Here is a 15,967-nt window from a genome sequence, read left to right on the forward strand (position 1 = left end):
GGGTTTTAAAATCACTTTTCCTCTCCCCATAAGGTTGAGTTAGGGTTTTTGGCATTTTTATTAAAAATACATTCTGGGGGCTCCTGGGTGGCTCAGTCAGCTAAGTGCTTGCCTTCAGCTCAGGTCATGATCCTGGGGTCCTGGGATTGAGGCCCACATCAGGCTCCCTGTTCAGCAGGGAGTCTGCTCCTCCCTCCCCCTCTGCTCCTCCTCCCCCATTGTGCTCTCTCTCTCTCAAATAAATAAAAAATTTAAAATAAATAAAAAACAATTCTGATTATTTCTTCATGTCTTTCACTTCTTCCCCCCTCCCCCGACCCGCTCCAGTATTCCAATTTTTCTAAGAGTGTTTAAGGTTGTAAAGAATTTTCCATACCCTCACCTTCACATCCTGCAGATAATCTAATTATTTTTCACCCCTTTTCTGCCCACTGTTTGGTCAGCAGGGGAAATTGTTTCTATCTGCCAACGAACTATTACTGTAACAATAAGCTACCTATGATCCTTAAAATCCAACCATCTTGGGGTCCAGAAGCCATACTTAAATTCTATTACATGTAAGGCCATTATTGATAGGAGCAACTGCCCAAATAAATAATTTAAAAGAAATGATCTAGAAAGTTCATTAGTAACAGAGAATCTGGGAGACTTGCCTCTGTATGAAAGAGGTAGAAAACAATATATTTTTTATTAGCATGTTCAAGGCAGTCAAGATTTTAACAAACATCTTAATCCTCACAACAACCCTGTGAGGTAGGTAAAAGTCACTGTTTTGTGATAAGCTAGTATTATTCCAAATAAAGTGCAATTCTTAAAAGAATAACCTGCATTAGGAATAATTATGCTAATGAACCACATATATATACTAATATTTGTTTTTGTATACTTTGATTCATGCAATAAGGTGTCCCCATAAAAATTCACTGTAAATCACTGTAAAAACATGTGGGGGACTATTTAAATAAACTCTGGGGTAGGTTTTTTTTTTTTTTGTAAAATAAATCACTATTTTTTATCTATACAAGACATAATTTTCACAGTATTCGCTCAAAGTGAGGCATCCTCAGCATTGTTAAACTCACATTTATTCTTTTGTAAGTTATTTCAACATGGCACCAAGCCAATGTAAGATTTAATTTCCTGAATTAAATCTTACCAATTTGGTATATGGCAGTGAACTGTGTTGTCATGTAGACATCTCCAAGTATACTGCATGCAGTCGCAACCCAAAATCTAAGATGGACTGTTTATTGAAATTAAATACTAAAGTAAATGTTGATAAACTGCAAAAAGTATTTTCCCTTGAAGAGATTACTTAATTTTTTTTCCTTAAAAAAGGAAGAAAGATCTTAGGGTTTTGAAAACAAACAATTTCTGATAACTATAAAATTCTAGTGATTTGTATTGCAAATCAAACCCTCATGCTATCAGTTTACTCCTTATAAGGAAGCCAGCAGTTTGTTACTCCAAAAGTTTAGGGTTTTTTTTCCCTGTGAAAATATGATTTAAGAGCAAAAAAAAATATATTCTAGGCACCATTTTCTCTTAAATATATATTTAAAGTATATTTCTATCATTAATCCAGCATTAGTAAGCATCCTATTGCCTGATATTTATAGTTGTCTTATCTTCAGAACAGATTTTTATTAGAGAATTTCCATTACATTTAATTATGTTAGATTAGTTATATATTTTATTTGTAACAATAACTTTAATTAAGCTTGCAAGTTTTAGTTAACACTTAAAATTAGTTAACAAAATCTGGCAGGTTTATAATACTTCAGAGCAAGTGGTTAAAGTAATTTGCCATTATAGAGAAATAATTTAAGCCCAGAAAAACATTCTCACCAAAGTATTTTTAAAAACTGCTTCAGGGAAATTAGGCTAATCAATGAGTAAAAAAGATTAAGCCATCTATAAGTTCTACATTCATATCCATAGTAGATCCAACAGTGCACTTTGGATTTTAGTGAGGTAGGGCAAAAAATATAGTCAGATACATTTTGAACTGTTAAATTTATATAAACTGAAATACTGACTTGTACCCAGGTTTTATTTGAATATCCAAAAAGAAAAACCGAGAATTCAAATGATGAAGTATTTTCTTGTTTTCAAGGACAGAACTGTAAAAATCTTTTGAGTATATATAAATAAAAAATACAAAGGCTACAAGATATATTTTATTTCAACATAAAGTATGCTTATATAAAAATTACCCAGGACATAGAAAAAAGAAATACAAACATTTTTGCATAGATTCTCCATATATAATATTTACCTGGGGCTAAAAACTGGAAAATACACCTCTGAAACTAGTATAGTTCAACTATTTCCTTGGATACCAAGTATATACAAAATAAAAGTCCTTTATCTGGGGGAGGAGCATGGGCAGGAGGGAAAACAATTTAATTTAGCATCAGTCTATATTTATTTCTCTGTTGCTCGAATATAAACCAATGATGACAAGAGGAGAAACTCTGGGGGTTTATTTAACAAAATTAAATTCACATTTCTGAGGCCATCGTAGTGCATCCAATGTCCATCAATCTGGAAAGCTGCAGAATAATGATGTTCCTCTTTGTTAAATAATGTGGCACCTTCCAACAAATACCTGCAAATTAAATGACAAAGTGTAGCAAAAAAGACAAAACTTTATTTTTAAACATTTCTTAAGTGTTTTTTTTTGTTTTTTTTTTTAAGTAGGCTTCACACCCAGAGTGGAACATAGGGCTTGAACTAACAACCCTGAGATCAAGACCCAAGCGGAGATCAAGAGTCGGAGGCTTAACAAACCGAACCACCAAAATGCTCCTTAAATTTTTAATTAAGGAATAAAAATATTGCTGTTATTTATATTCCGGTACCTAAAAAGATATCTGTCAGTAAAAAGCACATACTATAACTGGTAATTTGGAGTAAAATATTTAAGAATTTAAAAACCAATATAATTTAAGAATTTTGAAAAATATTTTAACAATCTGTATCATTCTATTAAGTGATATCGTATCATTCTATTAAATAAGAGAAAACCTTTTAAAGGCAAAAAGTTAAAAGACCCTATATGTCCTAACTTGTATGCAACAGACATTTTTATCTCTAATGCTGAAAGTAACATTTTTTGTTTAAACGATGACCTCCTACTATATACTACTTTGACTTGAAATACAAGTAATAGCCAGTCGTTACTGTTTACTTTGTGTCAGGTACCAACCTAAACACTTTATATGTGTTATCTCATTAAATCTCACAATAATGTACCAGATAAATATTGTCATCTCTGTTTATAAAATCAAGAAACTGATGTGTAAGCTGGTTAAGTTAGGACCCAAGGTTACTTAGCTTGTAAAAGGTGGGGCTGAGATTTGATTCAATTCTGTCTATTCCAAAGTCCAACTGTTATGCACATTGCCAGAGACTAACCCCCTGTAGTAGATTCTAACCTTATTCGGGGTACAGAATAATAGTTAGCTATGATTCTTTTCAATGATATTTTCTTAAGGGCTAGTCACAGTCATGATAGAACAGCAGTAAAATAGAAAATAAATTTACTTTTTATTAGTTTTATAAAACATACAAAAAAATACCTACTTGTGATCAGATAAATCCAAGTAATATGGTACATATGCCAGATCTTCAGATTTCCAATGCTGCATATTTAAGACAACAAAAGGGGGTGCCCCATGGCAGAAAACTCGCTGGGAAAATTCTCTTAAGCCACCACACCTAAAATCAAAAAGAGACATGAACTTTATTACACGTGAAACAAAACTGCCTTTTATCACTTCTGGGTTGTCTTTATTAATTTCATAATAAGTATAATTTTCTATTTCAGGTGTGGGTAATGGCGTGGCTATATTAGTATTTTTATTATCTATACCCAGAAGCTTATAAGCTGTGAGATTCTATATAAAAGAAATAATACTTGCAAAACTCCAGGAAAAGCTAGCTATTTTTTTTAAGCTTACAAAATTTTTAGTTTTTTGAACTGATATAAAAGCTTTTATATGTCTATACATTTTTTCCCCCTTGGTTGGTTTCAAATGATAATACTGGCAGAGAGGTAAATAGTAGGACTCTTCCAGTCCTCTTTATATTGTATAAAATTCCCTAATTGCATCTTAAAAAAAAAAAAGATTTTATGTATTTATTTGACATGCAGAGATAGAGACAGAGAGAGACAGAATACAAACAGAGGGACTGGGAGAGAGAGAAGCCGGCTTCCCCTTGAGCAGGTAGCAAATTGGATGCAGGGCTCAATCCCAGGACACCGGGATCATGACCTGAGCTAAAGGCAGATGTTTAAAGACTGAGCCACCCAGGTGCCTCTAATGGCATCTTTTTGCCGTGAGGATGAGACAAATTCTGTTTTCTTAGTAGTCTCACATATTAAGGATTTGGATCAGAATACCACAAATCAGAATACCACAAATACAGTAAAATCTCGATTAACCGGAATACTCAGGACACAGTATTTTGCTTCATAAACGTTACTGATTAAAGCATTAACTAGAAAACCATTTTGTTGCAGTATTTCCTGTTAAAATACATTAGATTACTTTCTGGACTTAAGTACAATTAACTGAATTTATTTTATTCTTCCTTCCTTTTGTGATTAATTAGCTGTAAGGTCATCCTTCTAAATCTTAATTATCATTGTACAATACTGTAGATATAGAAATTGTTAAGAGACTGGGATGAATATGTTCCGCCCCTTTTGAATTTTTTTTAAAACTAAGTTAAATTTTTTGGTTGCCATTTACCTCTTTCTCCTAAATGAGGAATGCAGAAAAAAATCCAGTTAATTGGGAGTCCGATTAGCTGGGTTCCGGTTAACCAAGGTTTTATTGTACCTGCTCAGCAGTGGGGAAAAAAAGAAAAGGCATTTGCTTTGTATTCATCAATTAACTGTAGTATGATATTCTATATAGTGAAATTTTATAATGACAACATAGCATAAGATGGCATAGTAAACTACCGTAGGTGTTAAGATTCCAAAAACATTAGGCTTCCAACTCACAAATACTTGTGAGTTGCTATTTCCTAAAGTATTGACATCAAAGAGCCTATCTGCTCAGGTTTCTTTATAAAAAACAGAAATACTTTCATCTTAAATGTCTATCATATACTCACCCACTCTCTTCACACAGTTCAATCCTGGAACAGAATAACTCATCCACAGCCAGTCGTATCAAGTTTCCATGAGGAATTTCTTGGGGAGGACTACAACAATTACAAAATGTATGTAAGAATTGCTTTGGAAATTTACATGTTAAATATTTATTAGGATAACCAATTTTACAGGTCAATTCATTATTAGCAAATCAAGTATAAAATTATAACCTCTGTTTTTCATCTTTTTGTTATAATTATAGCAATCAGTTGAACTTAATAAACATTAATGCATGAAGTTTTCCAAGAAACATTAAATCTTTCTGGAAACTCTTCCTGAAATATGCAGTTGTTATGTAAAAAATTTTTTGAGAGGTTTTGGTAGAGGGGATTGTGGTCTTGGGGAAGAAAGGAGGACCCAGAATTAGGAGAGCTGCCGATTAGGTTACATGACTAAATGCAAATTACAGCCATTGTTGGCTACTATTACTTGATTTGTTAAAAAATATCTTCCTACATACTTCAGAGATTGTTTTAAATGTAGGATTGAAATAGAGGCAAAAGCCTTAAAAAGTTTTATATATATATATATATATATATATATATATATATTCAGTTGATGAAAAATATTTTATTAAGAGAAGCTTAAAATATTAGCATTAATATTGGGTTATAAATATCTAATTATAGTTTCAGAATATACACAAATTGATACTAGTTTTTGAAAAACAAAACAGATTTCTAAAAAGCTTTTTAGTTCATTACAATTTAGAGTATTGAAACTTTTTTCCCTGACAGAGATTTCAAACTCAACGTCATCATATCAGCAATATAGGAAATGGACAAAGTGTATTTCAGAAACAAGAAACACATTAATTGACAGATTCCAAAAAGAATAAAATATCTTCAGCTTTCCATAAATAGCAAAATGTTACAATATTAAACTAAATGTTATAAAGAAATGTGAATTTAGTAAGTTAGGGTATGTGATGTATATTCCAAAAAGGGAGTATCTATTAGCTGTTTCTATGGACCACTGGGTCAAATACATTTTCAGAAAACAATGTGTTTGGGTTTGTTTTTCAGTCCTGTTTTTCTACTGGCAGTTATCTTTTTTCTAGCTCATGTCCCCTGGGGGCTTTAATGTTTCCCAATACTCTACTAGGCCATGCCAGTTTGGCCTTCTTCCCTATCATTTACCAGCCTGGAAGTCTGCCTTCTCTGTCAAAGCCAAAAATATTCAGCAGGCTATCAGCACCTCTCCTAGCCAGTGAAAAAGCTCCTAACATCAGTATCCTCTCCAGGTATGAAGATTCGAATTTTGGGGTTTCTGTCTATAATTATGCTCTGACCATGACATGAAGGAATACTTTCACTCTTCTTGTTCATGTAAAAACAGCTTACCCAACAGAAATCCATTCAAGAAGTGAACATTCCAATATAGGATTAAATGTTAAGAGGTTATGTTTATGAAACAATTATCTACAGAGTGATATTAGCAATTCAAAGCAAGAATAAAACATTCTGCATATGAATTCATTACCTTTCAAGTGAAATAGTTATCAGTTGGTTTTACAAACTCAATTCCAAGATATTTGGATTTAATAAACAGTATAGTCCTGCATTTGTGGGGTTGCAATGTGTAAGTAATTACACAGGGTCTGTACTTAAGGAAATACTTTGACTATATTTATTTATAGCAACATTCATTTAAAAAGTACATTATTTCTGCTAAAATGACAGACTTCAAAGCAACTTACTTTATATTAATTGTGCGTTGCTGATCTTCCTGCACTCGAGTTGGGCATCGCCAGTTGGAACAGTAACTCTCTTGTATGGTAGACATGAGATTTTCGAGATTTTTTGTAAAATTATCATGTTCATTCCCAAATAAATCAATTATTAATGAAGCTTTATGAACTTCAGATTTGTATTGCTGTTTTTCCATCTTGTCCCAAATCCAAAGTAGCTTCACAGTTGTAAAACTATAGGTGTCCATTAAATAAAGGAAACAGTCTACAAACTCTCTACCTAAATGAAGAGAGAGTTCCCTGGGGAAATTTTCATTTTCATTAAGAATGACATATAATAACATCAAGAATCCATCTATGGTGCAGGTGTTTTTCAGTCTTATTTCAACATAGAGTGGTGTACAGGATACTGCTTTGCGGCCAGCTTTGATAGTAAAAACACCTCCCCAAGGAAGAACAGGCCTCCAAAATGAGCGATCTTGGTTATAGTTATTTTTAATTGATGCTTTGATCTCTTCAAACAGTGTCTTCATCCTGCATTTTAAAAGTTTAAGATAGAACATGTAAATTTGTGACTTCCTATGTTAAATGCTTGAAATATGTTTAAATGAAAACAAACCTATCTAAAGATTCAAATTAGGGGTGCCTGGCTGGCTCAGTTGGTAGAACATGTGACTCTTTATCTCCTGATTTTAAGTTCAAACCCCAAGTTGGGTATAAGGATTACTTAAAAATTTAAAAAAAAAAAAAAAAGGATTCAAATTAAATTTGGTTAGGAAGCCTACCAATATACCAAAAAATTTAAAACAATTCAAGCTGAGTCTTATTTTTGGCAATGTGCATGGCCTCTGGAAAGACCATTAAGAAGTACAATCTTTTTTGAGGTATACGGTGAGCATTTGATAAGACTTTTATACTAATTATATTGCAGATTTTATCTTTGATATAAGGAAGATCCTGAAATAAAAAAATTCTAAATGAAAAAAGCTATTTGAAAATGCAATCCAAATTTGGTTGGGTGCATTCCTAATGTAAACCTCTTTCTCCCTTCAAAATATAAGCTGTGCTTCATTTCCCTTTTAATATGCATGATTCCACTTATGAAACTGCTATAATGGAATTCTTAGTTGGGCTACAGAATAATGGCCAATTATATTTGAAAGACCACATATGAAAAGTAATCCCAGAGTACTTAACTGAAGAGTTGCACAGCTGATACAAAAATCATTTCTAAGCACTTTGGGATTTTCACTTGCAATTTAGGACCATGCTGGATATTTTATAATTCTAACTATAGAGGCCATGTTGTGAGGATCTGATTCAGAACTTGGTAAAGTAATCTGATTCCCTCTCTCTGCATGTTTTGGGAATGAACTGGGGTGTCCTCCCTATTTAAATTTTTATTTATGCTTCTCCTAACCTTGATGTTAGCTAAGCAATTTGTTTTTAGTCATTGATTGTATTGTAAAAACATATTCCTGTCATGTACATTATACAAAGCAGAATTTTAAAAAATTAAAGAATGAGGTCCTTCCTAATGAAACTGAATTGAAAAGACTGCTTTACTTGGCACAATAAATGTCTAAACTTAAAACATCACAGGGTTTCTCAATGGTACTTCTATGGAAAAGTATATTTTCATGAAAAAAAAGCAAAGCATCTGAGGAAGAGGAAAAGAGAAGTCACAGACTGAGGTGTCTTATTTTGACTATCTTTTCAGGTGCCACACATATCCTCCTCCAGGCACAACATAAACCCAATACTGAATACTGCAGACTTCCGTGTTCTATTTGTATAAGAAATAAAGTTCACATGGCATAAAGTATAGAGTTGTTGAATCACTATTTTGTACACCTAAAACTAATGTAACATTTTGTCAACTATACTTCAGTTAAAAAAAAAACCTGTTTTACACTTTAAAGAAATTAAATTCAAACCGATTTCACAATACTAGCAGACTGAAAATTCAGTTCTACAATGTATTAAACGAGGGCGTGCACGCACACAGTATTTTCGGCTTGAGGCAAGGCTGTGGACTCTAAAATATTCAACACTATATTTAGTCTTAAGTGTAGATGTTTATTCATAGTCGGTAACATGTTGTCGGCTCTAGTCAACCATTTAGGTAATCAGAGGGCGTGGCAAATCTGGAGCCTTAGGCAAACCCAAACGGTTTCTTCTTAATGTTTCTGAAGATTAAAAAAAAAAAAATCATATGGCATTCAAATACCTTTGAAAATGAAAATAACTTTCTTTATGGTTTCACTTATTTCTATTTAATTTTTAAAAACTTTGTAGCAAGGTCATAAGCCTGAGCTCAGATTTCCAAATGTTGCATTGGGAAGGAATCGTAAAATCTCTGCACTATTTTTCTTCAAATTATCTTTAAAGCATGACCAAATGAGTAACTACAGCAACAGTTATACTTAACAGAAATAAACTACAATTATATATACATATATATTTATATATACATAAAATGAAACTAACTTCTTCAGCCTGTATTTGCGGGGGAGGAAAAGGGCAGGGGTAGAGAGGATTGAAAGAACTAGAGGACACCTACTCTTTTCAGCATTAAGGTGGTGATTTGTTATAAAGTAAATTACAACAAAAATGAGTAAAAAGGTGGTGAAATGCCTGCAAAGAGCTTTACTTAAAATTGTCTTAAGATTTCACCACATCGTAGAAAAGACTGTTTCGTTAGGCTGTGCATTAGAAGCCCTGGAGGATATATCCTGCTGGCATCATTGTCCTGATTCAACAGGCCCTCCAGTTTAAATAAACCTGGAAAACTCCGCCGACCTCTATTTCCTTGGCAAAACGACACCTTTCTTTTGCGGTCATTTTCAAGGGTGACAATCTATACTCCACGATAGTCGTGAGGAACAGACCATTCGCCCTAGACACTGAATGCCGGGCTCCCTAAGAGCTCGGCGGTCCTAAGGATCCCCTTTCAATCAGCACCCCGAAATAATCTGAAAAACGGCCACGCGCTCCCCCTCGAAAGAGCGCGGGGCTTCGGGGTAGGGACCTGCGGGGCGCGCGCTGGGGGCCCGCCTCCGTCTCCCGCACTCCGGCCACGCCCACCCCGCCCCCGGTCCTCTGCGCCCGCGAAGGCCTGGCACCGAGGGCTGGTCCCGCACGGCTGGCACATCCCCTAGCCTAGAGCAGGTGAAACGGCGGGGCAACCCTGCCCGCGTCCAGGTAGTGTTCCCCTAAGCGCCTGGGACTGCGGGCGCTGGGCTAGAGGGCCGGGCCGCGGAAGGCGTTCCCACACCAGCCAGTCTCCGTCCACCAGGAAGCCGACTTCTCGTACCTCCCCGGGGACAGAAAACCGCCGGTGCCGCCGCACCCGTCGCCGCCGCCGCTTGCTCATGGAGAGCCCGTGCTGCCGCCGCCGCCGCTTCATCTACTAGCACCGTCCGCTGTCTGGGCCTCCCCGGTGTGAGTGCGGGGCTCTGGCACGGCCTCCATCGCACCCGCCGCGGCGGGAGCCACAGCAGCTCCAGCGCCCAGGCCCGATCCGACCGGACCCACGGAGCCAGGACCGCAGGACGCGTAGTTTCTTATTACGGAGGAAGATTCGGCCTGACCTCCGCCCCCCTCCCCCCAGCCCCTAGTACCCAGCCGCCTGACGGCGCTGCTGCGCAGGCGCGAAGACGCCCCTTCCAAACGTGCGTGTGTCGGTGTGTATACAGCGTCCAGATTCGCCCAATAGAAACCAAAATCAGGTGCGGGGGGCGGGACCTTGCAAAGAGGGGCGGTGTTCCAGTGTTAGAGGGTGGGACGGGCAGCCGGAAGTGGGCAGGACTTGCGTGGAGGCGGAGCTTTGTTGGCAATCCAGCCTGGCTTTTTGAGGTTTGTATCCTTTTAGGACCTTGATTTTAGTTTGCTTCCAAGTCTTGTCTTCTTAAATTCTTAACTCAGAAGGGGAGAAGTTTGTTTTCCCAAGAAACTTTAATTATGCAAGCTTTTAAGTATATAGTTAAGAAAAGTTGAGTTAGTGGCTTAACTGCTCTCTTTAGTGTTCAAGGTAGTAATTGGTCAGGGTGCTGTAATTTACAATAGAAGTTAACATTTATAGCAATTAGATAGCTTTAGTCCCATTGTAGAGATGATGAAAAAATGAGTTTCGGAAATGTTAAAGTACTACACATTAAGTGATAGCTGTGAATTGAAGCCAGAGCTGCTTAATGCTATAGTCTGTGGGCTCTATCACTACTCAGTAAGCCCCAGTTCTTGTATCCTTCCTTAAAGAGTCGGAGCTCATATGGCTTAGCTCGTGGAAAACACAGACCACCCTGGAGAACTGCCTTACCCATCATTACAAATGTGGGTACTGTTGAGATATTCCCCATCTGTTCAACAAATGATTGGGAAGTGAAACCCAACCTCCAGAACATGCTATACAGAGAGCTCAAGGCCAGTCCAACACATCACTGTGGTCCTCAATCACAGCTGAATCTGGTAGATCCCTCCTTGACTAGTGATGGTCAGTCAGGACTATGGCAGGGACCTTCCTCATACAACTCTCTCAAAGAGTCTAGTGATAGAGGAAAGGAGGGTAGGAGAGGGGGTTGACTTGCTCAAAACAATTACTGCAGGTCATGATGGGAAGAAATGGACATCTCTAAGAGTGGCGGTGGGGGGAGAGGCTCTGGCCAAAAAGTAAGAATTAATAATTCTGGCACAGTCTGCTCTTTTTAGTTTCCTTGTTTTTCTTATTTCTTATGGCATTTCACAGATGAAGAAACTGAGGTTCTGAGAGATTATATGACTAGTGTGTCTGTGTTGGGATTTACATGCAAAGAGTTTAGCCTCAGTATTAAAACTATCCTGCAAGTAGAACACTCTTGAAAAATGCTTATACATGTGGATTATATGTTCAGTTGACCTTCTCTCACAAGATATGGGATTAATTTTATACTGATTGAGTTATTCTCTTCCTGAAAACAAAACCCAGTTGTGGTGGTTGTCACCATTTCTGGAGAATTGCAGAGAGATGGCTCATTATGCTGAGACTTAGCTAGGAAAGGGAAGCATGGATTCTTTGGATACTTGGATAATTCACAAACTTCACTGAGGCCTTTAACTGAGATTTCCATTCTGCTGCTTCTCTGCTCCTCTTAAAATCTGACAGCTGACTTGCAGGTTTTTTTTTTTTTTTTTTGACAGCTTTATTGAGGTATAATTGACTTGTAATATATGGGGCATATTTGAAGTATGTGATTTGTGCAGTTTTGATGTATATATACCCCATCATCTAGTCAAGTGAATATACCCATCATCCTCAATTTTCTTGAAGCCCCGTTTTAATTTCTTCCTTGCATCCCTCCCTGCCTCCCACACCTAAGCAACCACTGATCTACTTTTTGTCATTATAGACTCATTTGCATTTCTAAAGGTTTATGTAAGTGGAATCAGACAGTATGTATCTTTTTTACTTTGGTCTGGTGTCTTTTACCTATCAGTATATAGACATTTGTCCAAATTGTTCTGTGTACCAATAGTTCATTCCTTTTTGTTGCTGAGTGTATTCCATTATATGGATGTACTGCAACGTATCCACTCATCTGTTGGTAGACATTTGGGTTGTGTCTAGTTTGGGGCTATTACCAATAAAGCTGCTATGAACATTTGTATACAAGTCTTTGTGTGGACATATATTTCCTTTTTTCTTGGGTAAATATCTAGAAGGGGAATGGTTGGATCATACGGCAAATATATGTTTACGTTTTTAAAAAACTGCTAAATGGTTCTCCAGAGTAGTTGAACCATTTTACATTCCCATCAAAACTGTATTCAGAGTGCCATTTCCTGCACATCCTTACCAATACTTGGTATGATCAGTCATTTTAAATTTTAGCCATTCTAGTAGGTGGGCAGTAGTATCTTGTGGTTTTAATATGTTTTTTTCCTAATGACTAATGATGTTGAACATCTTTCTATGTGCTTATTTGCTATCTGTATATATATATATACACATATATATATACACACACACTTTTTTTTTTTTTTTTTTTTTTTGGTGAAGTGTCTGTTTAGATCTTAGTCCCATTAAAAAAAAATTGGATGGCTGTTTTTGTAAGTCTTGAGAGTTCTTTGTACATTCTGGATACAAGTTCTTTGTAGCAGATATATGCTTTGCAAAGATTTTATTGTGGCATTGGCAAGTCTTTTCATTCTCAACAAGAACTTTGAAGAGCAGAAGTTTTAAATTTTAATAAAGTCCAATCTGTTCTTTTATCGATTGTGCTTTTAGTGTCATTTTTAAGAAATCTTTGCCTACTCTAAAAGTAAAAGTTCACAAAGACCTTTTACTATGTTCACAAAGACCTTTTACTATGTTCTCTTCCAGAAGTTTTACAGTTTAGGCCATATATTTAGGTCTATGATGCATTTTGAGTTACTTTTTTTTTTATGGTTTAAGGCATGGATTCAAGTTCATATATTATTGTTCCAGCAATATTTCTTTAACGGCTATTCTTTTTCCACTATGCTGTCTTTCTGCTTTTGCCACAAATCAGTTTTTCAGTATCATTTTATAACATATTATTTCATATTTATTCATCATCAGCTATATGTCAGGCCATGTGCTAGCACAGAGATATGTATCAGCATGTATTCTTTGGTTGCAGAAACTAGAGCTCAAATATTGTCAAGTAAAATAGAAATTTATTAGAAGGATATGAAGAATAATAGAATTAAAGGAAAAGATGAGCAATTAGGTCTCTGATGACTTGGTTGATCAGAAGGCAGGTAGTTCCCCCCCAGGACAGTAAGATCCTATTAACAAAATAAGACGGAATGGTGGTGGGCGGATATCTCCCATAGCAGTGCTTCCCGACTTTTTTTACACCCATACCTGGTAAAATGGTCAGATTTGGGCAGTGTATGAGGGTAAACTGACAGAGATTAGGAAGTGTCTAAATTGGGTGTGATGAAAAAAAATCCATCACATTTTCTTTATTATGTAATTGTAGGGAAAAGATAAGTATTAGGGTGATATGAAACATTGAATTTATATAAAACTTCTCAATGAAATATATTTAAAAAATTGATGAGAAAGTTGAGCTTGTTTCCATGATAAGATTTTTATTTCAAACCTTTATTTAGGGTACCTGGGTGGCTCAGATGGTTAGGTTTCTGCCTTCGGCTCAGGTCATGATCCCGGGGTTGTGGGGTAGAGTCCCACATTGGACTCCCTGCTCAGTGGGGAGCCTGCTTCTCCCTCTGCCTCTATCTCTCTTTCTGTCTCTCATGAATAAATAAATAAAACCTTTCAAAAAAACCCTTTATTCAAACTTAATTGTAATAATACATAAGGAAAAATGTATCTATCATAATTATGTAGCTTGGTGAATTTTTACAAAGTGAGCACACCTGTTGTGTGTTCCAGTTACAGATACTTGCATAACAAATTACCTCTAAACTTGGCGGCTTAAGACAGCAACATTTATTTTGCTTCCGAATTTGCAATTTGGGCAAGACGTGATAGGTTAATTTAAAGGCTAGGGGCTGGAATCATCTGAAGCCTCCTTCACTTACATGTTTGGCTACCATGCTCCCCTCTTGGCTCTGACTTTAGCTATGTCTGTGACCAGAACACTCCACGGGGGCTTTCCATGTGATTCCTTGACTTCTTCATAGTGTGGTGGCTGGGTACCAAGAGTGAGCCTCCCAAGAAAGAAGGCCAGGTGGAAGCTCTAGTACCTTTGCTAATCCAGCATTGGAAATCATGCAGTGTCAGTTCCAGTGTATTCTGTCTGTTGGGCGTGAGTCACTAAGACCAGTCCATATAAAAGGGGAGGAAATTGGACTTCACCTTCTAATGGAAGGGGTGTCAAGGATCTGTGGATATGTTTTTAAACTCCCACACTTACCTAACCACCTCCCTGATCAAGAAGCAGAATACCAATGCTCCAAACTTGCGTTCCTGTCATTATCTGCTGCCCCAAAGGTAACCACTATCCTGACTTCTAGTAGCATAGATTAGTGTGGCCTGTTTTTGTAATTTATATAAATAGAATTGTACAATATGTACTCTTTTGTGTCTAGCTTTTTTCAGCATTGCGAGATTCATTCATGTTGTTCTGTGTAGATTGTTCTTATTACTGCTTAGGATTCTATTTTGTAAATAGCACATAATTTATTTATCCAATTTATTGTCAGTAAGTATTTGGTTAGTTTCCAGTTTTGGCTAATCTGAGAAGTGCTGTCTGATTTGAAATTCTAGTACATGTCTTTTGGGACTTGTATATGTAATATACACATACTTTCCTGGGGAAAATACATGTGGGAGTAAAATGCATATGTTTAATCCACTTTAATAGGCACTGCTAAATACTTTTCCAAACTCTGCCACCTGTATGTAGTGAGTAATCATGATCATTTATTAATACTAGGGTTTATGCTTGAAATGACTATACACAGTTGTAATAATGATATTCTTAGGTTCTTGATGGTTACCATCAACAGAAGGCTGGGCATAGCTGGCTCTGTTGAGCGGTATTGTGGCTTCTTCAGCATGTTGTCTTCTCACATGATGGCTCAGGGCTGTAAGAACAAGTGTTTCAGTGAACACAGCAGACCTTACGTGGCCTTTTATGACCTAACATCAGAAGTATACCCAGTTTTTGTATACATAAGTAGGTGATGACAAATAGCAGGAGATGATTTATTTTTTTTCAATTGATGAAACATCTTTTATTTGTTATAAACATCTTTTATTTGAATTCAGATATTTTGATCTTTTAAAAATTGTAGTCTAACCGTTCTTTCGCTGACAAGCATAAGGTTGGAATTTCCTGTGGTAATGACAATGGATTTACAGTCTGTTCGTTTTTCATACCAAGTACCTCCTAATAGTAACGATGTTTTTCCCTAAACATACACAGATGTTGATTTACTCATCTTAATAAGCATTATTTGGGATTCTAATTATTAGTAGTAACCTTTTTTTTTTTTTTGAGATTTTATTTAATTATTTGACAGAGAGAGACAGCGAGGGCAGCATGAATACAAGCAGGGGGATTGGGAGAGGGAAAGCAGGCTTCCTACTGAGCAGGGAGCCCAATGTGGGACTCAGTCCCACGACCCTGGGATCA

At 36.4% G+C, this 15,967-nt stretch overlaps 1 protein-coding gene across 1 annotated transcript; it reads right to left on the reverse strand.

Annotated features, from left to right (window-relative positions):
* Window positions 1-660: 660 nt before the first annotated feature.
* Window positions 661-10,464, reverse strand: CUNH14orf28 (chromosome unknown C14orf28 homolog). Its single transcript, XM_032871212.1, has 5 exons — window positions 10,177-10,464; window positions 6,870-7,394; window positions 5,131-5,220; window positions 3,589-3,723; window positions 661-2,611 (listed from the first exon to the last, which is right to left on the reverse strand). Exons 2-5 carry the CDS (start codon window positions 7,391-7,393, stop codon window positions 2,428-2,430), a joined length of 933 nt encoding a protein of 310 aa, XP_032727103.1. The 5' UTR covers window position 7,394; window positions 10,177-10,464; the 3' UTR covers window positions 661-2,427.
* Between the last annotated feature and the right edge of the window lie 5,503 nt (window positions 10,465-15,967).

Source organism: Lontra canadensis, unplaced genomic scaffold, assembly GCF_010015895.1.
Source record: "Lontra canadensis isolate GAN:19392208 unplaced genomic scaffold, GSC_riverotter_1.0 scaffold42, whole genome shotgun sequence".
NCBI classification, from domain to species: domain Eukaryota; kingdom Metazoa; phylum Chordata; class Mammalia; order Carnivora; family Mustelidae; genus Lontra; species Lontra canadensis.